Genomic DNA, 25,636 nt, shown 5'->3' on the forward strand with positions numbered 1-25,636 from the left:
ACTCTGCAAGAGTGAGTAAAAGAGTATTATCACTCTTTTCAGATTGTAAACACTGATGATGAGTGAGCAAACGTGTTTTGTCACTCTCTTTGGATTTTAAAGCCCGCCAGGGGATTTCGGATTAGTAAGAGTGAGTAAAATGTGTTGTTTCTCTTGTTGGATTGTAAACATTGAGTAAAATAGGAAGAGTTTAAACGAGAGGGACAGTGTTTTATTATACGTTTTGGAATGAAATCGATGAATAAGAGTGAGTATAAGTGTTTTATCACTCCTTTTGGATTCAAATAATTCTGTAGGTGTGATTATATGTATTATATTAGTAGGTGTGTGTATATTAAAAATTTGAAAATAGTTAATTAATAATCAATTAATAATTAATTAATTAAAAATTAATTGATGGATGTTATATACGAATTATTGTCCATGAATAAATGATGTTGTTATGAAAAAATATGATTATTAACATTTTTTATTTAAAATGGTTTATTATAAAGAAAGTAAAAAGGTAAAAAGTTAAAATGGTATATTGTAAAACAATAAGATGCAATCGGTCATTTATGGGCACCGAGAGATAGCAAGATTTTTTTCATTCACCTTGATACCGAAAACCGGAAATAATAGTAACGTATTCCAAATCGTTATGAATTTATCCAGGAATTCAAACTTGTAAAATAAAATCATACTTCATTAATTTTAACAGTCCTTGGTAAAAAAAACAGTTTGAATGAAATTATATTTTTACTGTGGTTTGCAATAAACAATCTTGATGGATTTATTAGCAAAGCTAGCGGAAAATACATGCAAAATATGCTGATATTTAAAAAAAAAATATATTTAAAATTTATAAAGAATAATTAATCACACCTACAGAATTATTTAAATCCAAAAGGAGTGATAAAACACTTATACTCACACCTATTCCTTAAAATCCAAAGAGAGTGACAAAACACGTTTGCTCACTCATCATCAGTGTTTACAATCTGAAAAGAGTGATAATACTCTTTTACTCACTCTTGCAGAGTGATTACAATCCAAAGAGTGATAAAACAGTTATACTCACTCCTGTGCGAGTTTCTAGTCGGCACAGAGAGTAAGAGCGAGTATAGGCGCAAGAGAGTGGTTAAAGGAGTCATAAAAACTCTTTGTGCTGATTTATACTCTTTCACTCTCTCGAAGGTTTCAAATCACTCACTCACTCTTACTCGGCGTGCACATCTCTGGTGTGTACCCCAGTGACGGATCTAACGGTGGGGAGATTAGGCGGTCGCCTAGGGCCTCGCCGTTTGAGGGCCCCGAAAAGAGCTGATGAGTAGTAAAAGGTGTTTAGGAGTTATTCTCGAACCGAAGTTCGATCCTACTTTTATTGACTGTTGCTGGGCTTTATTCATTGTTGCTGGGTACAATGCAGACGTCTTACACCAACTTCTACCGCTTGGACTTTCGAACTAGTGTTGGGCGGATCGGATCGGATCGGATTCTGGGATTGGAGCCTTCATTGGATCAATCCGGATTTGATCCTACATCCAGGATCCTCTGGATCGAAATCTAAAATAAGAGTCCAGATCCCGGATCCGGATCTGTCATGATTGGAATCTGGGATTGTGCTAGGGATTGTTTTCGAATGGGGATATTTTGTGCTTTATTGTTTTTTTATTCTGTTCCATGTGAACGCATTTTCTCTAAGGTAGGGCAAATTTATACGGACAGAAGAAATAGGCTGCTCCCCAAGAAACTGAAGGAAATATTATTTCTAAAGCATAATTTAAGCGAGGAAGACATAGAAATAATTGGATATTTTTCTAAATCTAGTAGGATTCGGATCGGATTCGGAGGATCAATCCCAAGGCGGATCCGAATCGATCGGATCGAATACCACATGGGAGCGATTTTTCCCATCACTATTTCGAACGATGATTGGATGGAAACTCCCCGTCGGTGGGTAGAACGATAACTAGCTTTTGTATGGACACGCTACCGTTTTTATATCGTTTCACATTCCATCTGTTACCTCTCATGTGGCGTACGTGTGTCCTCTTTGCCACGAAATACATGTTCCGTCTATTCCTATCCCTTTGTTCTAGGCTTAGTGATTCTCCTGTTCGTCCCCACTATAAACAAGGACCTCGGCTTTACCTGACACTTCCCAACTATCATATTATTAGTTCACCCAATTCTCCCCAGGTGGCGCGTTTCGTGTCCAACTAATCAAGTCTTGTCGCTACAGGTGTATGGATTACGGCAGAAAAGGGATCGAAAAGCGATATTTTAACCTTCTCCGTTTACTAGAAGGAGGCCCCGCAGTGTGCCAAAAGGGGCCTTTGCAGAAAACCTCCCCCCCCCCCCCCCCCAACAATATCATCAATTTTCAAATAAGCACAGGAACAACCACCAACCTTCCCCAAAGTGTAACCTGTTCCAAACGAGGCAGTTGTGTACCCCCCTTTCAACTACGCTGTTCGCTTCGTTTCATTTCAGGGACCTCGGAACTACAAATTTCTGTCGAAGGGACATGTTTTCTCGTGCATTGTCTACTTAAACATTGGACATGTTATCTCGTGCATCGAAATCAAAAAGCGTCGCGTTCGAAGCGAAATGAAAAAGCTACAAAAAAAACTCCATACCGCATAAGGTTCAAGTTGTTTACAGATCCACCTACATGATTTGGGATATTATTCGAAAATCGTAACAAAAAAAAACCAATTCTTTTTCATTTTAGCTACATTGTTCATTTATTAGGCAAACGCGAAAAACCGGTTTACACATTAAAGTGAACCTAACATACCTAAACTGTATGTATTTCGTAATGATAACAGTTGCTATCCAAACGTATTATCTACCAAAATTGAAATTCATTGCTCTCTGGTGTTATGGTACATCAGTGGTCAAGGGTCAAGTATCATTTTTGATCAGTCCCAATATGGTAATTCAAACCCATCTGCGACACTATACACCAGAATGATTTCAAATACGAAGTCGAAACTGTGAGATCATGTGTTGCAATGTTCTGCAAGCAAGCAATGTTAAAACAGTCAATAATCGCTACAAGAAGCTTATAGTTCTGGCGGTACCAAACAAACATTATCAAAATACGGGTGCATCATGGCACTTTTCGGAGCAAGCCGTTTTGTAGGATCATAATGCATCAGTTCACAAAACAGCGTATGTGCGTCGAGGTCATGCTGCATTTCATTCGGCAGGGGTTGCGCTTCCCAATAAGGAAATGATTCTTTGTAATCCGATAGATGTGAAACGCCGGGCCATCTTGATTCATCCGGTGTTCCCATTTGCCGAAATATTTTGAACAGTTGATCAATCTCACTGTCCCCAGGAAAGAGTGGTCGTTTCAGAATCATTTCAGCAAAAATACAACCCAAACTCCAAGTGTCAACGCCCACACAGTAAAACTTGGTTCCAAGCAATATTTCCGGTGCCCGATACCACAAGGTGACCACCTCGTGCGTATATATTCTTATAGGAAGATTGACTGCTCGCGCTAATCCAAAGTCGGCCAGCTTTATATGACCTTCCCGATCGATGAGTAAATTTTGCGGCTTAAGATCGCGGTGAAGGATTCGATTCAAATGACAATACGCGATAGCGTCCAGCATTTGATGCATATAGCTTTTTACAAGCATTGAGGTAAAACTGCTCTTGTGGCGATCCAGCATTTTCTTTAAATCCATGTCTAGATACTCGAACACCATGTAAATGCTGTTTTCTGAGATAATTACATCGATCAATTCCACTATTGAGTGATGCTTCAGATCGCGCAGCAGTGAGATTTCGCGCATGGCCGTTGACGGTATACCTTCAGTTTCGCTGCAATGATAAAACCCACATTGGTTGTGCTATTGTGCCGCTTTATCAAACTACATTAAGTTGCCTACCTTTCAAGTCGTATGCGTTTCAGTGCGACATTCTTCTGGTTTCGAATATCTTTCGCTTTGTATACGACACCGTATGTACCTTCACCAATTTTGTCCACCCGATCATACACTCCTACGCGTTGCATCCTTTGTACTTCCTCCGAAGTGTATTTTAGTAGCATTACACTATGGAAAAGATAACCAATTTATTCGAAAATTTACCAATCAATACGCGCATGTAACAGCGGAAAACCGCAAAAGACTACAAAACAAATCATTTGATTTTTAAACGTTTCTTGTTTGGTACCCTGTTTGGGCGCCAAAAGTGACAGTCATGCACAATGCGAAAGCATCATCAGATTCGAGACAGATGTTTGACAGATCTTATTCGATTCGGGCAGCTTCAAGCAGTTAACGTTCGTATGTCGAGTGCAACATTTTCTAAAAAAGTGTGGATTTGGACACGCACTGCATGGGCAGAATAAAAAAACGATTGATTTTTGAACCCTTAAATTTGGCTAAAGACAAATTTCATACCCATTGCAACGGTAAATAAAATATCGTAGTATCTTTCTGCATTCTCATTTTAGTGCTTTAAATGCATTTTTTGAGAACTATTCATTTATTTGAGGTAGAAACATACTATGTCAGGAACATACTGTGTTCCTATTTTCAACAATTTGAATAAGACACTTCATATAAAAAAAAGATGCACCATTTAAACGCGCGAATTGCAAACAGCAAATAAGGGAAAAAGCGTTTTAGAACGCTCGAGCTAAAACCGCGAACGGTAACTGATGTAAATTCGAAAGAAACATGGAAATGTCAATTTTTAATGCTCTTCGAAACGTGAAAAGAGTAAGTTTAACAAATCACGAAAATTTGTTACAAGTTATTATTTTAAGCATTAATTTTCATAGCATTTGATTGTATTTTTTTACATAAACGTATATATATATCAACTTTGAATGTGCTTCGTAACTTAGAAATAAGTAGTCGATCCCGTAATACGACATGTAAAGGATGTTTTAGAGGAAACTCGAGATACGTTGATATCTCTGGACCGCAATATGCGCGTATCTCGGGAATTGACTGTACTTGTTGCACCGCCTGAGATCGATCATAACAAACTGCTCGAAGAATATCTCGAGCTAAACAGAGACGTCAAAAATAGCTCAGGCGACGAAATTGTACCGAAAGCGTCCTTTTTCGTTGTACGCTGTAAAACGTAGGACGTGATAATTGGTGAGATAAACAGATTCGAATAGATTGTTTTGCAACAATGGATAGTTGTCGCTTGTGCATGAAACCTAGGGGGGTTAAACCTATGAATGCGGCAATAGTGCGCAAAATTGAGGTTTGTTTTGGAAAACATGTAAGTTTCACGATTGCGATAAATCTGATCTATATACATCAAGCAAATACCATCCGGTAAAGAGTTTGTTGTCTTTATTACACTTCATCGCTTCAGATCAATCTCAAAGATAGCACCTTGCCAAGAAACATATGCCGACGGTGTACAAAAAAAGTAAACATGTTCAAAGACTATCAGGACTTCTATTTAGCAGTGCAAGCTAAAATGTTCATCAGGCGTCCAAGCCGTTTTCTTCGTGTAGAGATGGAACCGTTGGCACATGTTATTGTATCCCGGCGTGAAATGCCACGATACATTCGTCCACGTATCCAAAACGTGCGTGAAACCGGAAGACGACGTGGAAGCAGCGCTGATACATCGAGTTCCGATAGCGAAAACGTCGGGTTAGGTCGCACAGCTCAGCTAACTGTTCCCCAAGTATTTACTATTCGTCGTGTAGCACTTCCCCGCCGACGTGCATCATTCGTAGCAGATCCCCGTATTATTACTTTTCGACGTGTAACGCATTCTCCCCCTGCACCTCCTAACAATCAACCATCTGTGGAACCAACTGTTCCCAGCCAAGGTGCATCGCCTTCTCCAGTAGCAGGTAACATAGAAGTCGTTGACAACGCCGTTGATCAATATCCCACCAGTTCTGCTGAGTGCTACATCTGTCGCAAGAACGTCGAACGCATTCGCTTGGATGGGCATATTAATGGTCACTTGGGACGTCGCCCGTACAGTTGTCCGATTGAAGGATGTCCCGCGCGATTCCACTGCAAACATGCATGCCGTTTACACGTTCGCCTTCGTCATTGATCGGAACCTTTCACTGGTGGTACGTGTGGCAAAGAGAATAAGGCACGTTGCGACCTTTGGAGACACATACGAGAATCTCACGTAGAGCCGAGATTTAATTGCGACATATGCGGAAAATAGTTTATCATAAGGTAAGCATAGAACGCGGAATAATGTACAGGCAGTCCCCGAGATATGCGGTTCCTCGGTTATGTCATATGAATCATTTCTTTCTAATTCATGATAATGTAATCTTTCTCAAAATTGGCTGATTCGGTGAATAAGTTAAGGAAGTAGACTCTTTGTCTTTGAAATATAAATGAAGTTGCAGCGGGATTCAACTTACGCTGAAATGCGAGTTACGCGGATTTTTCCGGAGTTATAGCGGTTCGCTATAATAGCGTATATCGGAGACTGCCTGTACTATTGATGATCGTATTCGATGTATCGATATTCCATTTGATATTTTTTCATTTTGTAGTTTTGCCGATTTGTTCAAAATTGTTGTAAATTATTTATTTCAGTTTGGCAATTCCTAAAGAGCGGAATATCGTGCGCTATAACATCCAGTGTCTCGAGGATTCAGAAGAGAAAGAAGAATTGGATGAAGGCGGAGAAAGTGTGACAATAGCTTATCAATCAAAACAACTGGACGGAATAGATTTTGTTTTTTTTTTTTTGTTAGAACGGCCACGCCGTATCGATTTATTTTATCCACGTAGCGAGATAGTCAGTCCTAGCTAGGGGGTTACAGCATCTGACCGCGCCAAGACGGAAGATATTGTGGCAACAATATATACAACAATTTCATGGGCGATCCGGTAGCATGGTGGTAGCGGCGCCGGTCTTCACACGAACGGATCGGATCAATCCCCCGTAGCAAGGACAGTAGGTACAGTAGAATAAACTACATAAGGGAATTTATTGGACAGTAGTTATAACCGAAAGATTTTCCTTTTCGATCGTTCCACTTCTTGGGTGGTTCAACTGCTCCAGTTTTCGGCAGCTTATTATCGTCATTGTGAGTGCAAGTAATGTTATTTCGGTAAATAAAATCTCATAGTGTCTTTCTACATACTCATTTTAGTGCTTTAAATGTTTTTTGTGAGAACTATTCATTTATTGTCGGTAGAAAGTTCCTATTTTGAACGATTTGAATACGTGACGACCAGAGCGCCCTGATTAGCTAGGACACGAAACGCGGCACCTGGGAAGATTACGGTGTACTAACAAGCTGATAGTTGGGAAGTTTGTCAGGTCAAGATAGAACATTGAAGTCCTTGTTTGTAGTGGAGCCCAAACAACACAATCGTTAAAGCTAGAACGAAGGGACAAGAATTCACGGAAGGTGTATTTCGTGGAAAAGAGGACACATATCAACACATACGAAGTGACAAATGGTACAAAAAACGATACAAAAACGGTGCGTGTCCATACAAAAATTAGCTATCGTTCTACAATACGATGGGGAGTTTCCGTCCAATCGTCGTTCGAAGTGCAAGTGGTAAAGTGCATTATACCTAGCATCCAGGAAGGGGCAACACAAGTAGGATTGAATTTCAGTTCGAATAGCCTAAAAATAAGACTCCGCTAATTAAAAAAAAGATACACCGTTGAAACAAGCGAACTTGCTAACAGCAAATCAGATAACGAGCGTTTCAGTTCGCTCGAGCTCGAGTATATACTGTTCAGTATAGGCAGTCCCGGAATACAGGCAGTCCCCGAGATACGCGGTTCTTCTTATACGTGTTTTTTGGAAATTTGACAGCTGAGCTAGTTTATAGCACAACATTTAAGCAAAATGGTGAAAAATTGGTCGAAAATACTTTTTTTGTCATATAAAACATTTCTTTCTAACTTGTTTTATGCACTCTTCCTAAATCGCCTGATTCGTTGATTAAATGAAGTGTAAAGAAGGAAGTCGACTCTGTGACTTTGAAGTATAAACGAATTTACACCAGGATTCGACTTACGCGGAAATTCGAATTACAAGGATTTTTCCCGGTTATAGCGGTCCGCTATAATAGCGTATATCGGAGACTGCCTGTACTTCTTGCACCGTTTGAGATCGATCATAACAAACTGCTCGAAGAATATCTCGAGCTTAACAGAGACGTCAAAAATAGCTCAGGCGACGAAATTCTACCGAACGCGTCCTTTTGTTGTACGCCGTGCAACGTAGGACGGGATAATATGTGAGATAAACAGATTCGAATAGATTGTTTTGCAACAATGGATAGTTGTCGCTTGTGCATGAAACTTAGGGGGGTTAAACCCATGAATGTGACTATAGTGCGCAAAATTGAGGTTTGTTTTGGAATACATGTAAGTTTCACGATTGCGATAAATCTGATCTATATACATCAAGCAAAGACCATCCGGTAAAGTTTTTGTCTTTTACCCACCTCATCGCTTCAGATCAATCTCGAAGATAGCACCTTGCCAAGAAACATATGCCGACGATGTACAAAAAGAGTAAACATGTTCAAAGAATATCGGGACTTCTATTTAGCAGTGCAAGCTAAACTGTTCATCAGCCGTTCAAGCCGCTTTCTTCGTGTAGACATGCAACCGTTGGTACAAGTTATTCTATCCCGAAATGAAACGCCACGATACATTCATCCACGTACCCAGCCTGGGCGTGATATTGGAAGACGACGTGGAAGTAACACTGATACATCGAGTTCCGATAGTGAATACGTCGGGTTAGGTCGCCCAGCTCAGCCAACTGGTCCCCAATTATTTACTATACGTCGTGTAACGCATTCTCCTAACCATCGTGCACCTCCTGTGCACAATCGATCATCTGCGGAACCAACTGTTTCCCGCCAACCTGCATCGTCTGCTTCAGTAGCAGCTTCCCATATTATTACTGCTCGGCGTGTAATGCATTCTCCCCATGCACCTCCTAACAATCGACCATCTGAGGAACCAACTGTTCCCCGCAAACGCGCATCGTCTTCTTCAGTAGCAGCTCCCCATATTATTACTTCGCGACGTGCAACACATTCTCCCCGTGCTCCTCCTAACAATCGACCATCTGCGGAACCAACTTTTCCCCGTCAATGTGCATCGTCTTCTACAGCAGTAGCTTCCCATATTATTACTGCTCGGCGTGTAATGCATTCTCCCCGTCCACCTCCTAACAATCGACCATCTGAGGAACCAACTGTTCCCCGTCAACGAACATCACCTTCTCCAGTAGCAGATCGTCGTCCATCTTTGGAAGTTGCTGATCCATCAACTTTATGGCATACCGGTACATCTGCGGACGTTAAAAGTGAGCTGTCAAATGAACCCACAGGTATGGAAGGACTTGAAACGGTGGAACAAGTGGAGGTGTCGTTGTCAGAAGATAAAGGTACTACGTATGCCGCTATTGAAAACATGGAAATGGAAGTACTTGAAACCGACGTACAATCACAAGGAGAAGCGGAAAGCTTGGAAGATTTAACGAATATGCAAGAACAACAGAATGCCGATGCACAGCAAGCTTATGATTTGATACCTGACGACGATTCGCATCAAAGCGAGTACGAAGATGAAGATATTTTGGATTCGGTTGATAAGGATGTCAATTATCAGGCACTTGCTACGAACAACATAGCAAACGTCGAAACGACAGAGAGCTTGGAAGCCGTTGACAACGTTGTTGATCAAAATACTACACGACCTGCTCAGGAAACACGACGAAGACGACGGAATAAAATCTCTGGCAGAGAGCTCTACAAATCGCTCCTGACCGAGTGCTACATCTGTGGCAAGAAGGTCGAACGCAACCGCTTGGAGGGACATATTAATCGTCACTCGGGACGCCGCCCGTACAGTTGTCCGATTGAAGGATGTTCCTCGCGATTTCACTGCAAACATGCATGCCGCTTACACGTTCGCTGTCGTCATGGATCGGAAACGTTCACTTGTGGTACATGTGGCAAAGAATACAAGGCACGTCGCGACCTTTTGGGACACATAAGAGAAACCCACGTAGAGCCGAGATTTAATTGTGACATTTGCGGAAAATTGTTCACCACAAGGTAAGCATTGAATCCCCGAATTGATGAAAACGTAACGATATTCCCTTAGATATTTAATCATTTTGTTGGTTTGCCGATTTGCTTTAAAATTATTACTAATTTAGAAAAAGAACAATTGATTAAAAAAATATTTTAGTCTGGTAATTTCTATAATTATCAGTCTTGTCTGTTAACGTACAATTACTATATTTGTTCCCTTTTCTTTTACAACAGGTCTCGGCTGAAGCAGCATCGCTTCTATCACACAGGGGAGCGAAACTACCCATGCCATGTGTGCGAAATGCGTTTTTACAGCAACTTTCAGCTGAAGGTTCACATGAGAACGCACACAAAATCCTTCCCGTTCGTGTGTTCTGTTTGCAATAAGAGTTTCCGCTACCGTCATATGGCAAAGGAACATGTAGTCAAGGACCATGGTATCGATAATACGCTGCAAAAAGAGTGGGTGATACAGTATCCGGAACCGGACCCGGAGGAAGTGGAGGTGGTGAACACCGAGCGGAACATCGTGCGCTATAACATCCAGCGTCTGGAGGAATCAGAAGAAAAAGAAGAATTGGATGAAGGCGGAGAAGGTGTGACAATAGCTTATCAATCAAAACAATTGGAGCTTCTCAAGACGCAATAGATTTTTGTCTTCGTTAAAACTGCAAGGTCGTATCGATCCGCATTAACCACGTAGTGGGATAGTCAGTCCTAGCCAGAGGAGTACACCATCGGACCGCGCCAACGAATAGATTATAGCAAAAATCAATGCTATCTGGCTACGTGGAAAAACCAGTCGATACGGCCTCTTGTTAGAAGTTAGAATAAACGAGTAAAAGTAAACTTATGAAAAAACGGCCGTTATTTATTTGCGCACCTAATGTTATTCGGTTTAAGGATTAACTACGTATTTCCATTGCATCAATATATCGTAAGAGCAAGGCCAAGCCACCAATAACTATTAAAAACTTTTTTTTGGTTTGTATTAAAGTTTTCATTATTATCCAAGATTTTATCTGCGCACGAATTAATTTGCATGCAAAAATTGATAACATTTTAGTTTCCCCACTTTACGATTTTTGTTATCTGCTTCTCTCAGCGTAAACCATTTTATTTAATTCTTCAACTTTATTTACATTCCAATCATTCTATACCGTCTTCGCTTTCTCTCAGTCCTACGTTCCTACAATTCCTACGTTCCTGTTTATATATACATTTATTTTGCTTGTGTTTATAACACATTTCTTAAACAATTGTACGTTAATATTAAATAACATGATCAAAATCAAATCATTTCAATATCGATTAAATTCAATCGGAATAAATTACATTTTCCGTTTTCTTTAAAAATGATCTTATCGCTGGATTATTTTTTCTTCATTTATATTTTTCGTGTTTTAGTATTAATAATATTCCGCCTTCAACACAAATTCAAAATAAATGGATTGATTTTATAATAAGTTTAATCGTCTACAAATCATACATCATGATACATAAGACGCCATAAGACAATTGGAAAAAATTGATGGTTAAGGGAAGACAACGACCTGGTTTCGGATTACAAGGCCTCAGACCAGGATCAGAACATGGTTTAATTTTTTTTCGATTTGAGTACTAGGAGCAAATATATACATGTGATTAATTAACTCCAAAGCATTTGTTTTAATTTTACGAGATTATTTTATTACAGTACTTATGGTATATTTTCTACTATACACAAAATTCTTTATTAAACGAGGAACATTTCTTGCCATTTACAGTTATACATCAATTTCTTATATAAAGACTTATTCATATTTATGTACAGCTAATAGCACAGTCTTCTTGTACGCCTTGCCAGTATTACTCCTGAAGCTGGCCGCTTTGTCTGCCTCTTAATCAACTTCCTCTACTGTCGGTCTCGTTCGTCCACCGAAACCGCCAGCTTGCTGTCCACAACTGGTCGGAGATGGACCGGCTCCTGACTGCTGATGCAGCTTCGTCATGATCGGACTGCAGGCTCGCGATAGCTCCTGCATTTTGTGATCGTACTCCTCCTTCTCTGCCATACTGTTACCGTCGATCCAGCGCAGGGCCTCGTTGCACCGGTCCTCTACTGTTTTGCGATCGCTTTCGCTTAGCTTCGAACCGGCTGCCTCTAGCGATTGCTTCAGGCTGAAACAGTACGCCTCGAGTTGGTTGCGCGCTGCAACGCACTCTCGCTGCTTTTCATCCTCCTCGCGGAACTTCTCCGCCTCGGCCAGCATACGGTCGATGTCAGCTTGCGACAAGCGACCCTTGTCGTTCTTGATCGTGATGTTTTTCTCCTTGCCAGTGCTCATTTCCTTCGCCGATACGTTCAGAATGCCGTTCGCGTCTAGATCGAACGTGACCTCGATCTTTGGCACACCGCGCGGTGCCGGCGGAATGCCCGAAAGGTCGAACTGGCCCAGCAGATTGTTGTCCTTTGTCATCGCCCTCTCGCCTTCGAACACCTGGATCGACACGCCCGGCTGGTTGTCCGCGTAGGTCGAGAAGGACTGTGTCTGTTTACACGGGATACGTGAGTTGCGCTCGATCAGCTTAGTCATCACACCTCCGGCGGTTTCGATTCCCAGAGATAGCGGAGCCACATCGACCAACAACACGTCCTGGATCTTTTCGTCCTTATCGCCACTAAGAATAGCCGCTTGGACCGCCGCACCGTAGGCCACCGCTTCGTCGGGATTGATCGACAAGTTCAAGGATTTGCCACTGAAGAAGTTCTGCAACAGCGATTGTACCTTCGGAATGCGAGTAGAACCGCCCACTAGGACGATGTCGTGAATAGCGCCTTTGTCCATTTTTGCGTCCGTGAGGGCTTTTTCCACCGGGTGCAGCGTGGAGCGGAACAGATCCGAGCAAAGCTCCTCGAAGCGGGCACGGCTGATTTTCGTGTAGTAGTCGATGCCATCCATCAAAGCGTCGATCTCGATCGTCGCCTCCGTGCTGGAGGAAAGCGTACGTTTCGCTCTCTCGCAAGCCGTCCTCAGGCGCCGCAGTGCCCGGGCGTTCGTCGATAGGTCCTTTTTGAACTTGCGCTTGAACTCCTCCACGAAATGGGTCACCATTCGATTGTCGAAATCTTCCCCTCCCAGATGTGTATCGCCGGCAGTGGCTCGTACTTCGAACAGCGAGCCCTCGTCGATGGTCAGAATGGATACGTCGAACGTTCCGCCGCCCAGATCGAATATCAACACGTTGCGTTCACCTTTCAGATTCTTGTCCAAACCATAAGCCAGTGCGGCCGCCGTCGGTTCGTTGATGATGCGCATCACATTCAGACCCGCGATGGCACCGGCGTCCTTCGTAGCCTGTCGCTGACTGTCGTTGAAGTAGGCTGGCACTGTGATGACCGCGTTCTTCACCGAATGGCCCAGGTATGCTTCAGCCGTTTCCTTCATTTTCGTCAACACCATCGAGCTGATCTCCTCTGGCGCAAACGTCTTGCGTGATCCTTTGAATTCCGCCTGGATCTTTGGCTTTCCGCAGTCGTTCACCACCGTGAATGGCCAGTGTTTAAGATCGGCCTGAATCTTCGGGTCGTCATACCGGCGTCCGATCAATCGTTTAGCATCGAACACTGTGTTTGTAGGGTTCATGGCCGCCTGATTCTTGGCTGCGTCACCAATAAGCCGCTCCGTGTCCGAGAAAGCAACATAGCTTGGAGTGGTTCGGTTGCCCTGGTCGTTGGCAATGATTTCCACCTTTCCATGCTGAAACACTCCTACGCACGAGTACGTCGTGCCCAAATCGATTCCAATTGCAGACGGCATTTTCACGATAAGTTTGTACGGTGTTTATATTTTCAAGTTCACTTCAACTCGATAAAACAAGTTCGCGTCAGTGTAGCTTTTTCGTGTAATTCACAATTCGATTGTTGCACGCTTGATTCTCACGCTGTAGTTGGCGCGCGTTTGCTTTTCACTCTCCGTTTGTTGTTCTTTGAATGACGCTCGCTGCCCGAAACGCGGCTATATATATGAAACATTTCAATTTCTAGAATCATCGGTGAGCTTCTCGAACCCACCAGAAGCTACTCGAACGGTTGCTCGAACGTACGCGATAGTGCTCGATACCACTGGTGTGTCATGGATGTGGTGAGTTGACGTTGTGTCTTGGCTGTACCGAGCTGATGACCATCCACCATCGGCGTGTACGTGCAAGTAGTGGTCCCCTTTGGTGTGACGAACCAATACACCAATTCTTTTTCTCTATTACGTAGCTTGGAAAGGCGTGCCAATGATTTGGAGGATGGAAGTGGAAACATATGCAAAGCGTTTATGAAATACGTTCATACGTTCATACTACAGCATCCGTACTTTTTAGATTCTAAAAAAAGAAATTTAGATTCGAATGCTTAAGGAGTGTTGGAAGACTGTAGCTTAAAATACACAGTAATCGTCAAAACGGTTCGGCCTTCGGAGGATGGATAATAAGGCAAACAGTATTAATACCTTTTATGAGCTGTTCATTTGTACTATCTCTATCCACAACAGCGTCCAACCCTAACACGCTGAACGTTTCGTTGCCTGCAAAATACTAGCACGAGCAAACGAAGGGTTAACACTAGAACGGCCAGGATTAGGAATATGCCACTTGAACATTGTCGGTAAAATTTACCATTCATATTTGAGGTCGAATATTTGGAAGTTCGAAACTAACGAAGGATAGACCTTTCAAGAAGTTCTGTTTTCGTCCATCATAACAGCATTAGTGTGTTTTATTCAACACTTTACCGCAATACCATTGATACGCCCATCGAATCTCATGGATACAATATACAAAGCACAGGAAATTTATTTATTTTAAAAAGCTGTATTTATCTCGACTAAAGGGCACAGCTTGTTTTCAATTACACCAGTGTCAGTATTACTTCGTGTTTCATTATGTTGTGCTTTATAATGCGCAAGGTACGAGAGAAATCCTCGGGTTGGAGATTAACGAGGCAAAAACCAAGTTGATGGTGGCACCATCAGCGGCCCTGCTAATAAATCCTAGCTTATGCACAGGTGACGTTACGAAATAGGTGAGCGCACTTTCGAAGTCGTTCAAAACTTCACCTATCCTGGGTCAAAAGTCAACACCGACAATAACATTTATGTTTTATTTTTGTTATCATTAGTCTGCCTGTTAGATTAAACAATGAATCTTAATGTACTGACGTATTAATAATTACAAAAAAATAATCGAGAAAAAAACAAACTATCAAAACCTCTAAGTAGGAGTGGATGGAAAATAAAACATACAAATGATAACACCAGGAGCGGAACGAACATGTGCACGAAAAGAGGCTAGGAAAGAATTGAAGTCAAAATGATTGTAATTGAAGAATGTCGCATTTCCACTACAAGATTGGTTGCAGGATTTTGAAACTAACGCACTCAATAAACTTGACCAGCCAGTTTGAAGGGGACGGTTCTAGTGGCAAAACTAACGTAATCGTAAATCTACGGTTACGAAAAAACCATTCTCTCAAATTTTCGGAGAAATGTATTGCTAAAAGCTAAGAACGATATAATATTCAATACAGTCTGTTTTGTTTTACTTTCTTTCCTTTATTTAACGGCAAGCATTTCTTGCAAAACAGCCATTTACAGTTATACATCAATTTCTTATATAAAGACTTATTCATATTCATGTACAGCTAATAGCACAGTCTTCTTGTACGCCTTGCCAGTATTACTCCTGAAGCTGGCCGCTTTGTCTGCCTCTTAATCAACTTCCTCTACTGTCGGTCTCGTTCGTCCACCGAAACCGCCAGCTTGCTGTCCACAACTGGTCGGAGATGGACCGGCTCCTGACTGCTGATGCAGCTTCGTCATGATCGGACTGCAGGCTCGCGATAGCTCCTGCATTTTGTGATCGTACTCCTCTTTCTCTGCCATACTGTTACCGTCGATCCAGCGCAGGGCCTCGTTGCACCGGTCCTCTACTGTTTTGCGATCGCTTTCGCTTAGCTTCGAACCGGCTGACTCTAGGGATTGCTTCAGGCTGAAACAGTACGCCTCGAGTTGGTTGCGAGCTGCAACGCGCTCTCGCTGCTTTTCATCCTCCTCGCGGAACTTCTCCGCCTCGGCCAGCATACGGTCGATGTCAGCCTGCGACAAGCGACCCTTGTCGTTCTTGATCGTGATGTTTTTCTCCTTGCCAGTGCTCATTTCCTTCGCCGATACGTTCAGAATGCCGTTCGCGTCTAGATCGAACGTGACCTCGATCTTTGGCACACCGCGCGGTGCCGGCGGAATGCCCGAAAGGTCGAACTGGCCCAGCAGATTGTTGTCCTTTGTCATCGCCCTCTCGCCTTCGAACACCTGGATCGACACGCCCGGCTGGTTGTCCGCGTAGGTCGAGAAGGACTGTGTCTGTTTACACGGGATACGTGAGTTGCGCTCGATCAGCTTAGTCATCACACCTCCGGCGGTTTCGATTCCCAGAGATAGCGGAGCCACATCGACCAACAACACGTCCTGGATCTTTTCGTCCTTATCGCCACTAAGAATAGCCGCTTGGACCGCCGCACCGTAGGCCACCGCTTCGTCGGGATTGATCGACAAGTTCAAGGATTTGCCACTGAAGAAGTTCTGCAACAGCGATTGTACCTTCGGAATGCGAGTAGAACCGCCCACTAGGACGATGTCGTGAATAGCGCCTTTGTCCATTTTTGCGTCCGTGAGGGCTTTTTCCACCGGGTGCAGCGTGGAGCGGAACAGATCCGAGCAAAGCTCCTCGAAGCGGGCACGGCTGATTTTCGTGTAGTAGTCGATGCCATCCATCAAAGCGTCGATCTCGATCGTCGCCTCCGTGCTGGAGGAAAGCGTACGTTTCGCTCTCTCGCAAGCCGTCCTCAGGCGCCGCAGTGCCCGGGCGTTCGTCGATAGGTCCTTTTTGAACTTGCGCTTGAACTCCTCCACGAAATGGGTCACCATTCGATTGTCGAAATCTTCCCCTCCCAGATGTGTATCGCCGGCAGTGGCTCGTACTTCGAACAGCGAGCCCTCGTCGATGGTCAGAATGGATACGTCGAACGTTCCGCCGCCCAGATCGAATATCAACACGTTGCGTTCGCCTTTCAGATTCTTGTCCAAACCATAAGCCAGTGCGGCCGCCGTCGGTTCGTTGATGATGCGCATCACATTCAGACCCGCGATGGCACCGGCGTCCTTCGTAGCCTGTCGCTGACTGTCGTTGAAGTAGGCTGGCACTGTGATGACCGCGTTCTTCACCGAATGGCCCAGGTATGCTTCAGCCGTTTCCTTCATTTTCGTCAACACCATCGAGCTGATCTCCTCTGGCGCAAACGTCCTGCGTGATCCTTTGAATTCCGCCTGGATCTTTGGCTTTCCGCAGTCGTTCACCACCGTGAATGGCCAGTGTTTAAGATCGGCCTGAATCTTCGGGTCGTCATACCGGCGTCCGATCAATCGTTTAGCATCGAACACTGTGTTTGTAGGGTTCATGGCCGCCTGATTCTTGGCTGCGTCACCAATAAGCCGCTCCGTGTCCGAGAAAGCAACATAGCTTGGAGTGGTTCGGTTGCCCTGGTCGTTGGCAATGATTTCCACCTTTCCATGCTGAAACACTCCTACGCACGAGTACGTCGTGCCCAAATCGATTCCAATTGCAGACGGCATTTTCACGATAAGTTTGTACGGTGTTTATATTTTCAAGTTCACTTCAACTCGATAAAACAAGTTCGCGTCAGTGTAGCTTTTTCGTGTAATTCACAATTCGATTGTTGCACGCTTGATTCTCACGCTGTAGTTGGCGCGCGTTTGCTTTTCACTCTCCGTTTGTTGTTCTTTGAATGACGCTCGCTGCCCGAAACGCGGCTATATATATGAAACATTTCAATTTCTAGAATCATCGGTGAGCTTCTCGAACCCACCAGAAGCTACTCGAACGGTTGCTCGAACGTACGCGATAGTGCTCGATACCACTGGTGTGTCATGGATGTGGTGAGTTGACGTTGTGTCTTGGCTGTACCGAGCTGATGACCATCCACCATCGGCGTGTACGTGCAAGTAGTGGTCCCCTTTGGTGTGACGAACCAATACACCAATTCTTTTTCTCTATTACGTAGCTTGGAAAGGCGTGCCAATGATTTGGAGGATGGAAGTGGAAACATATGCAAAGCGTTTATGAAATACGTTCATACGTTCATACTACAGCATCCGTACTTTTTAGATTCTAAAAAAAGAAATTTAGATTCGAATGCTTAAGGAGTGTTGGAAGACTGTAGCTTAAAATACACAGTAATCGTCAAAACGGTTCGGCCTTCGGAGGATGGATAATAAGGCAAACAGTATTAATACCTTTTATGAGCTGTTCATTTGTACTATCTCTATCCACAACAGCGTCCAACCCTAACACGCTGAACGTTTCGTTGCCTGCAAAATACTAGCACGAGCAAACGAAGGGTTAACACTAGAACGGCCAGGATTAGGAATATGCCACTTGAACATTGTCGGTAAAATTTACCATTCATATTTGAGGTCGAATATTTGGAAGTTCGAAACTAACGAAGGATAGACCTTTCAAGAAGTTCTGTTTTCGTCCATCATAACAGCATTAGTGTGTTTTATTCAACACTTTACCGCAATACCATTGATACGCCCATCGAATCTCATGGATACAATATACAAAGCACAGGAAATTTATTTATTTTAAAAAGCTGTATTTATCTCGACTAAAGGGCACAGCTTGTTTTCAATTACACCAGTGTCAGTATTACTTCGTGTTTCATTATGTTGTGCTTTATAATGCGCAAGGTACGAGAGAAATCCTCGGGTTGGAGATTAACGAGGCAAAAACCAAGTTGATGGTGGCACCATCAGCGGCCCTGCTAATAAATCCTAGCTTATGCACAGGTGACGTTACGAAATAGGTGAGCGCACTTTCGAAGTCGTTCAAAACTTCACCTATCCTGGGTCAAAAGTCAACACCGACAATAACATTTATGTTTTATTTTTGTTATCATTAGTCTGCCTGTTAGATTAAACAATGAATCTTAATGTACTGACCTATTAATAATTACAAAAAAATAATCGAGAAAAAAACAAACTATCAAAACCTCTAAGTAGGAGTGGATGGAAAATAAAACATACAAATGATAACACCAGGAGCGGAACGAACATGTGCACGAAAAGAGGTGTAGCGACCGTCGTAACGGTCAACGAGACCTGCGACCGTGGTGACAGTAGCTGTCACGCCAAAAAACCCAACACATGACAGTTGTGAAAGACGCCAACTGTCAGGATCATTCCTTCTCGAGTCGCACGTGTCGAATACAGAGCACTAGCGTGATAAGTTCTGGAAATAAGCTATTTGACGGTTTATAATAAAAGTAGTGCCATTGGACGGTGCTAAAACTGGTGACCCCGACGTGATTACGTCAAATCGAAATAACCACGATCCTCCGCTCGTGCTCTCCGCGCCCTCGATACACGCCCATATAGCCATTCTACGACCACAGAGTCTGATTAGGGTCGTAGAATTTTCATTTGTTCTACACTACGACTTTGTGGTCGTAAAAGCAGATTGGTTCGAAATCGTGCTATTTTATATCATACCCATAGAGCCATTCTACGACCGTCGGTCGTAATAAAGTCATATAAATTTCATTTTGTATGGAAATGGTCTTTGTATATAAGACTGGTTTTTGGCCATGCTATCTAACGCCAAGGAGGCACAGTAAAAAGTCTGGACAACAACTATAATTGAAAACAGGTTTATGATCCAACTGAAATGTGTCTGAAACATGTTATATTTCACCGAACTATCGAAACATTTCATCGATTTCGGTTGTAGTTTCAAATCTGTTTCGATAAATGTCATACAGCTTATCGAAGATAGCGATATATTTCGTTTTTTCCTATCTGTCATGTCAGAACAATTGTCAACACTTCCTTTGATATAAACCGTGTGTTTCTGTGTTTCAGGCAATCAATAGTGTTTTTGAGGCTAATATTAGCTATCTTTTAGCTATTTGAAACGTAAGTAGCCGTAAATATTGTTAAGCGAGTATAATCTGATTATGATTCCTTCGATTTTCAGTGATAGGAATGGATTACGCTGCAAAAATAAGGAGAACCGGTATGCTGTACAGGCGTCGTACTAGAGTGGAGAAAAGCTTTCAGTAAAAGAAGGGAGAACGAACCTTTGCGAACATCGATCTGGCAACAGGTAAGATTACTTTGCACTTTCCGACAGGAAAATACTGTAAAACTAGGAAAACTTGTGGTGTACAACGATCGGAGATGATTCGTTTCTCTGTGATTATGTTTATTTCAGTTTACGGCACAGTACAATAGAAAGCAACTGGATGTGTAAAACTCGATTGAAAAGGCTTGCTGCAAAATTCTTCGAATTGACGAGAATCTAACGATAACCATTTGCAAGTAGGACAATTGTATGGATGATTGGTCGCACAACGAATGCTCCAAAGAGAGAACACGAATTTCGTTAAGTTTGTGAATTGTCATCACAAATTTGACGAATAAATAATAAAGAACGAATATATTTCAACGAAGGAATTTAACGGTTGAATTATTTCATTTAAACTTTTGCAAGAAATGAAACTGCATTGGAAATTTCACGACAAAAATGAAATATTTCAATTTTATGGTTCATATGCTATAATTATGGCCCGTTTTATATATTTCACGGAGTCTTATAATTGCTGCTGTAAGTAATGCTTTAAGACCGCTATACGACCGTCCTATATCGGTCTTAGAAGGGTCGGATATCGGGTTTTGGCTAACTGGGCGTGGTTGCCAACAGTGCCCGGGCGACGACCATTTTGTATTAGTACCACGTGCCAACGCCGTGAAGGTGCGATATATATCATCCACGGAGCGTTCAGGTATAACAGACTCCACAGACAAATACCGAGAAGTGAATCACCAATAATCGTCGGTTGTGGTCTTCCGAAGAGACTCCAAAAAACTCCGTTTAAACTCGAACACATTGGGACATTCGGGAGAGTTTTCTCAGTGTATGTGTGGTGAAAAAACGACGCCAAGCGGCGTGCGCAATTTGTACAACAAAAGCCGTCATTGAGGTTTGTTCTCACCCAGCATTTTATCGCTGCACTCGACGTTTTAACCTCGCCACGAGGAAATTGTCCTTCGGAATCGGAAACTCCACAACGTTCCCTGTGAATCGAAGACACCCAGCCAATCGACGCCGCCACCGCCGAACGTGTGCCTTCCACGTGTGTGAAGCCGCCATTTTGTTCATCTCGTGAAGGAAGCCCAAGCCGTACCGACATCGAAACACGCGTCGAGGCGCCTCACTGGGATTGAAGACAGCTGCAAGGGCGACGCCTACGATTAAGGTAAGATCGACCCTTTTTTACTTTTAATCCGTGTGGAAAAATGATGCACAGCCCGAAAAACGTGGAACCACCGGTCATAGATCCGCCGAAAGACGTTAGCTCTAACATCGCCAACTCTACTCAAACGTCGTTGAGCGTCGAAATACCTCCAACGCGTGAGGTCTCTACCGGGTTACGTGAGCTGCAAGTGGAATCGCTAAACGCCATGCAGTTTAAACCACCCGAGCTGGACACCGCCGATGTCCACACCTTTTTCTTCGCCCTGGAAAACTGGTTAGACGCGGGGAACATTCCGGCGAGCCAGCATGCTCGACGCTTCAATATCCTGAAGACACGCATTCCTATCCGGGTCCTTCCCGAGTTGCGTCATCTCCTCGAGAACATACCAACCACCGAGCGCTACGAAACAGCGAAGAAAGCGATCATTCAGCATTTGGAGGAGTCGCAGCGAAGTCGTTTGCATCGCTTGCTGTCGGAAATGACCCTTGGGGATCGGAAACCATCGCAGTTGCTGGCCGAGATGCGACGCACCGCGAACGGAGCGATGACCGATTCCATGCTCATCGATCTCTGGATCGGACGCTTACCGCCATATGCACAGTCTGCCGTGATCGCTGCTTCACCGAACGTCGAGGATAAGGTACGGGTAGCCGACTCCGTTATGGATTCCTTTGCGTTATACCACCGTACGGGTCCGTACCACACCGTTTCCGAGGTACGAAATGATGAAGTCGAACGCCTCTCGCGACAGGTGGCCGAACTGAGCCAACGCTTGGAAGAGGTATTGAAGCGGACTCGCCCGGAACATGCCCGACCTCGTTCGCGTTCCCGTCCACGCCCAATGCGTCGTACTGTTACCCCAACTCCTAACGGGTTGTGTTTCTATCATGAACGATATGGTCAGGAAGCGCGAAAGTGCAGAGCACCTTGCTCCTTTAACAACCGGCAGCAACGTGCCCACACTCCGTCATCCTGACTTTCTCACCGAGACGTTGTACCGGAGGTCCATGCCGTTTCATCATCCAGCTATCGGCTCGTTGTAGTGGACCGTAACACAAACAAGAAGTTTCTAATAGATACCGGTGCTGACGTCTCTGTGATTCCCAGGCAGCACAGCTCCGTCCCGTGCAAGCCCTCATCGATGCAATTATTTGCCGCAAACAGTTCCCCGATTCGCGTTTATGGAGAATCTCTCTACACTTTAGATCTTGGCCTAAGGCGAGCGTTCCTATGGAACTTCGTAATCGCAGATGTAGGGACTGCAATCATCGGAGCCGATTTCCTTTTGCATTTTCACCTCCTGGTGGATCTTCGAAATAAATGCCTCGTCGACGCTTTAACAAAATTACGTATACCTGGTGTTCCGGACCGAAATCTGCAAGAACCAACCGTCAAAGTGTGTGATGCAACGTCACCCATCGCTTCGTTGTTGAAGGAGTTCCCAAGATTAACAGGATTGATCGCACCGGGTACGCACCAGCAATCTGAAATCGCGCACCGCATCGAGACCACTGGTCAGCCGACCTTCGCCCGACCTCGCCGACTGTCTCCCGAGAAGTACGCTGCTGCTCGGGCTGAATTCGAATCCCTGGTGCAGCTCGGAGTGTGCCGCCCTTCCAACAGCAGCTGGGCCAGTCCACTTCATATGACGAAAAAAGCCGACGGCACTTGGCGACCCTGTGGCGATTACAGGGCCCTTAACGCGAAAACGGTCCCCGACCGTTACCCTCTACCATTTTTGCAGGATTTTACAATGTCATTGCAGGGCAAGACTGTCTTTTCTAAAGTCGACCTGCATAAGGCATATCACCAAATCCCAATACACCCAGAGGATATTCCGAAAACGGCGATAACGACGCCTTTCGGTTTGTTTGAGTTTACGACAATGCCGTTCGGATTGAGAAACGCCGCGCAAACCTTCCAGCGCCTCATCCATCACGTTCTGCAGGGACTTGATTTCGTCTTCCCTTATATTGACGATATGATCGTCGCCTCATCGTCAGAAGCAGAACATCACGACCATCTTCGTCAACTATTCCAACGGTTGGAACTACACCACTTGACCATTAATCCAGCGAAATGCGAGTTCTATAAGACCGAAATTTCTTTTCTGGGCCACCTGGTTAACACCGAAGGAATACGTCCCCTCCCTGACCGGGTTAAGGCAATTAGCGAGTTGGATAGGCCGACAAACGTAATGGAACTAAAAAAATTCCTTGCTATGGTAAATTATTACCGTCGTTTCTTGCCTCACGCTCTTGAAGCGCAGGGCATCCTGCTCGAAATGACCCCAGGAAACAAAAAAAAGGATAAGACGTTACTCAACTGGACAACTGAAGCTTCCGAAGCGTTTGACAGATGCAAGGAACAGCTGCAACGCGCCGCGCTATTGGCACACCCCGCGGCAGATGGAGAACTTTCGTTGTGGACGGATGCCTCCGATTACGCCGCCGGAGCCGTACTTCACCAACTAGTCGACGGCGAACGACAACCTCTTGGTTTTTTTTCAAAGAAGTTTGAGAAAGCGCAACGTAAGTACTCCACGTATGACCGTGAGCTCACGGCAATTTATCTAGCCATCAAGCATTTTAGATACCAGTTAGAAGGACGCGAGTTCAGTATATATACTGACCACAAGCCGCTGGTGTACGCCTTCAAACAAAAGCATGATGACGCCTCACCGCGTAGAGCCAGGCAGTTAGATTTTATTGCACAATTTTCGACGGACATCCGCCACGTCGCCGGAGAAGAAAACGTCACAGCTGATCTACTCTCACGTGTGGAGATCGTGCACGGCGCTCCGTCGATTGATTTTAACGAACTAGCTGAAGAACAAGCCTGCGATCCCGAAATTACTGATATTATCAGCGGAAAAGTAAGGACAGAATTGTTGCTTCAAAAAACACCAATACCTGGAAGCTCACATTCGCTCTACGCCGACTGCCCCGGAGGAATCATTCGCCCATATATTACTAAATCGTTACGGAAAAAGCTTCTTCACGCGGTACACGATTTGAGCCATCCAGGAGCACGAGCTACAGCCAAGCTCATGACAGAGCGCTTTGTGTGGCTGGGCATCAACAAGGACGCACGAGAATTCGCCAGGAACTGTTTGGCCTGTCAACGCGCCAAGGTAGGCAGACACACTAAAAGTCCTCTAACGCAGTATCCCACGACATCGTCCCGATTCAGCCATATCAACGTGGACATTATCGGACCTTTCCCGATCAGTAACGGCAACCGATATTGTCTAACGATTATCGACCGCTTCACACGCTGGCCAGAAGCGATACCGATCCCGGATATCACCGCGTCTACAGTCGTATCGGCACTGCTGTTCCACTGGATCGCTAGGTTCGGCGTACCGTCCTATATAACGACCGACCAGGGACGTCAATTCGAATCCTCCTTGTTTAACGAGTTGACAAAAGCTCTCGGAACGAAGCACATCAGAACCACAGCCTACCATCCACAGGCGAACGGGTTGATCGAAAGGTGGCACCGTACTCTCAAGGCAGCGATGATTTGCAAAGACACCTCCCGGTGGAGTGAACATCTACCGCTGATTCTGCTTGGTTTACGTACCACCTTCAAAAACGACATCAACGCTTCACCGGCTGAGCTGGTATATGGTACAACACTTACCATACCCGCTGAATTCGTTTGCGAAAAACCTACAACATTGTTGGCCGACCAGTCCGACTTTGTCAATACACTCCGCGAAGCAATGGGCAATATCAGACCGACGAGTACCGCCTGGCACAGCAACCGAAACTCCTTCGTTCACCCGGATCTCAGTAGCTGTACGCACGTGTTCGTACGAAACGACACCATCCGACCCGCATTGACGACGCCATATCACGGTCCTTATCAGGTTCTTACACGGAATTCCAAGTCTTTTCAGATTCACATGCACGGACAGCCATCGCGGATTTCTGTGGACCGCCTGAAGCCGGCTTATGGCCTAATGGAAGAAGCTAGCTCAACGCCTCAGCAGCAACATGGACCTAAAACTCCGATGTCGCTGCCTCCATCAGACGAGCAACAACCGACGAACCGGGACTGCGATACTGACACCTCCCAGTTGTCATCATCCGAGCATCAGCGGACGACCCTGAAGCACACTCGACCGGCAACACAAACACCGTCGCTACAACATTCCGGAGCGACCACCCACACCGCCCCACCACCATCTATCCTACGTCGAAAGGACCAGGTATCGACCGGTGTCACCAGGTCC

The 25,636-nt window shown here is 44.4% G+C and overlaps 4 protein-coding genes, 1 long non-coding RNA gene and 1 pseudogene across 8 annotated transcripts; 3 read left to right on the forward strand and 3 right to left on the reverse strand.

Moving 5' to 3' along the window:
* Positions 1 to 2,805: 2,805 nt before the first annotated feature.
* LOC128297144 (cyclin-dependent kinase 2) lies at positions 2,806 to 4,111 on the reverse strand. Its single transcript, XM_053032719.1, has 2 exons — positions 3,888 to 4,111; positions 2,806 to 3,819 (listed from the first exon to the last, which is right to left on the reverse strand). Exons 1-2 carry the CDS (start codon positions 4,046 to 4,048, stop codon positions 3,051 to 3,053), a joined length of 930 nt encoding a protein of 309 aa, XP_052888679.1. The 5' UTR covers positions 4,049 to 4,111; the 3' UTR covers positions 2,806 to 3,050.
* Positions 4,112 to 5,120: 1,009 nt separating this feature from the next.
* On the forward strand, positions 5,121 to 7,071 carry LOC128298043 (uncharacterized). The gene is made up of 3 exons (XR_008287255.1): positions 5,121 to 5,241; positions 5,338 to 6,173; positions 6,546 to 7,071. It is a non-coding gene; the product is annotated as an uncharacterized LOC128298043 (long non-coding RNA).
* A 1,150-nt stretch (positions 7,072 to 8,221) lies between these two features.
* On the forward strand, positions 8,222 to 11,156 carry LOC128310735 (zinc finger and BTB domain-containing protein 24-like). 2 transcript variants are annotated; one of them, XM_053047450.1, is made up of 4 exons: positions 8,222 to 8,346; positions 8,440 to 8,776; positions 9,107 to 10,055; positions 10,269 to 11,156. In XM_053047450.1, exons 1-4 carry the CDS (start codon positions 8,254 to 8,256, stop codon positions 10,681 to 10,683), a joined length of 1,794 nt encoding a protein of 597 aa, XP_052903410.1. In that variant the 5' UTR covers positions 8,222 to 8,253; the 3' UTR covers positions 10,684 to 11,156. The 2 variants fall into 2 exon arrangements, with proteins under 2 accessions (XP_052903410.1, XP_052903409.1); XM_053047449.1 differs by having other exon boundaries at positions 8,440 to 10,055; positions 10,269 to 11,094.
* Positions 11,157 to 11,717: 561 nt separating this feature from the next.
* LOC128299345 (heat shock protein 70 A1-like) lies at positions 11,718 to 13,994 on the reverse strand. 2 transcript variants are annotated; one of them, XM_053035278.1, is made up of 2 exons: positions 11,995 to 13,855; positions 11,718 to 11,964 (listed from the first exon to the last, which is right to left on the reverse strand). In XM_053035278.1, the coding sequence occupies exons 1-2, from the start codon at positions 13,832 to 13,834 to the stop codon at positions 11,915 to 11,917; spliced, it is 1,890 nt and encodes a 629-aa protein (XP_052891238.1). In that variant the 5' UTR covers positions 13,835 to 13,855; the 3' UTR covers positions 11,718 to 11,914. The 2 variants fall into 2 exon arrangements, with proteins under 2 accessions (XP_052891238.1, XP_052891237.1); XM_053035277.1 differs by having other exon boundaries at positions 11,718 to 13,994.
* A 1,614-nt stretch (positions 13,995 to 15,608) lies between these two features.
* LOC128299328 (heat shock protein 70 A1-like) lies at positions 15,609 to 17,852 on the reverse strand. Of its 2 annotated transcripts, XM_053035251.1 has the most exons (2): positions 15,853 to 17,708; positions 15,609 to 15,822 (listed from the first exon to the last, which is right to left on the reverse strand). In XM_053035251.1, exons 1-2 carry the CDS (start codon positions 17,690 to 17,692, stop codon positions 15,773 to 15,775), a joined length of 1,890 nt encoding a protein of 629 aa, XP_052891211.1. In that variant the 5' UTR covers positions 17,693 to 17,708; the 3' UTR covers positions 15,609 to 15,772. The 2 variants fall into 2 exon arrangements, with proteins under 2 accessions (XP_052891211.1, XP_052891209.1); XM_053035249.1 differs by having other exon boundaries at positions 15,609 to 17,852.
* A 4,022-nt stretch (positions 17,853 to 21,874) lies between these two features.
* LOC128310696 (uncharacterized) lies at positions 21,875 to 22,372 on the forward strand (annotated as a pseudogene).
* Positions 22,373 to 25,636: the final 3,264 nt, after the last annotated feature.

The sequence above is a fragment of the Anopheles moucheti genome, chromosome 2, assembly GCF_943734755.1.
Source record: "Anopheles moucheti chromosome 2, idAnoMoucSN_F20_07, whole genome shotgun sequence".
Lineage (NCBI taxonomy): Eukaryota > Metazoa > Arthropoda > Insecta > Diptera > Culicidae > Anopheles > Anopheles moucheti.

What these genes read in the sequence shown, in the direction of transcription:
- LOC128297144 (XM_053032719.1), bottom strand. Translation starts at nt 4,048, where the DNA reads ATGCTACTAAAATACACTTCGGAGGAAGTACAAAGGATGCAACGCGTA. An exon ending in AAACGCATACGACTTGAAAG is followed by an intron (nt 3,820 to 3,887) that starts GTAGGCAACTTA and finishes TTATCATTGCAG; the next exon opens with CGAAACTGAAGGTATACCGT.
- LOC128310735 (XM_053047449.1), top strand. Translation starts at nt 8,254, where the DNA reads ATGGATAGTTGTCGCTTGTGCATGAAACTTAGGGGGGTTAAACCCATG. An exon ending in AGGTTTGTTTTGGAATACAT is followed by an intron (nt 8,347 to 8,439) that starts GTAAGTTTCACG and finishes TCATCGCTTCAG; the next exon opens with ATCAATCTCGAAGATAGCAC. An exon ending in GGAAAATTGTTCACCACAAG is followed by an intron (nt 10,056 to 10,268) that starts GTAAGCATTGAA and finishes CTTTTACAACAG; the next exon opens with GTCTCGGCTGAAGCAGCATC.
- LOC128299345 (XM_053035277.1), bottom strand. Translation starts at nt 13,834, where the DNA reads ATGCCGTCTGCAATTGGAATCGATTTGGGCACGACGTACTCGTGCGTA.
- LOC128299328 (XM_053035249.1), bottom strand. Translation starts at nt 17,692, where the DNA reads ATGCCGTCTGCAATTGGAATCGATTTGGGCACGACGTACTCGTGCGTA.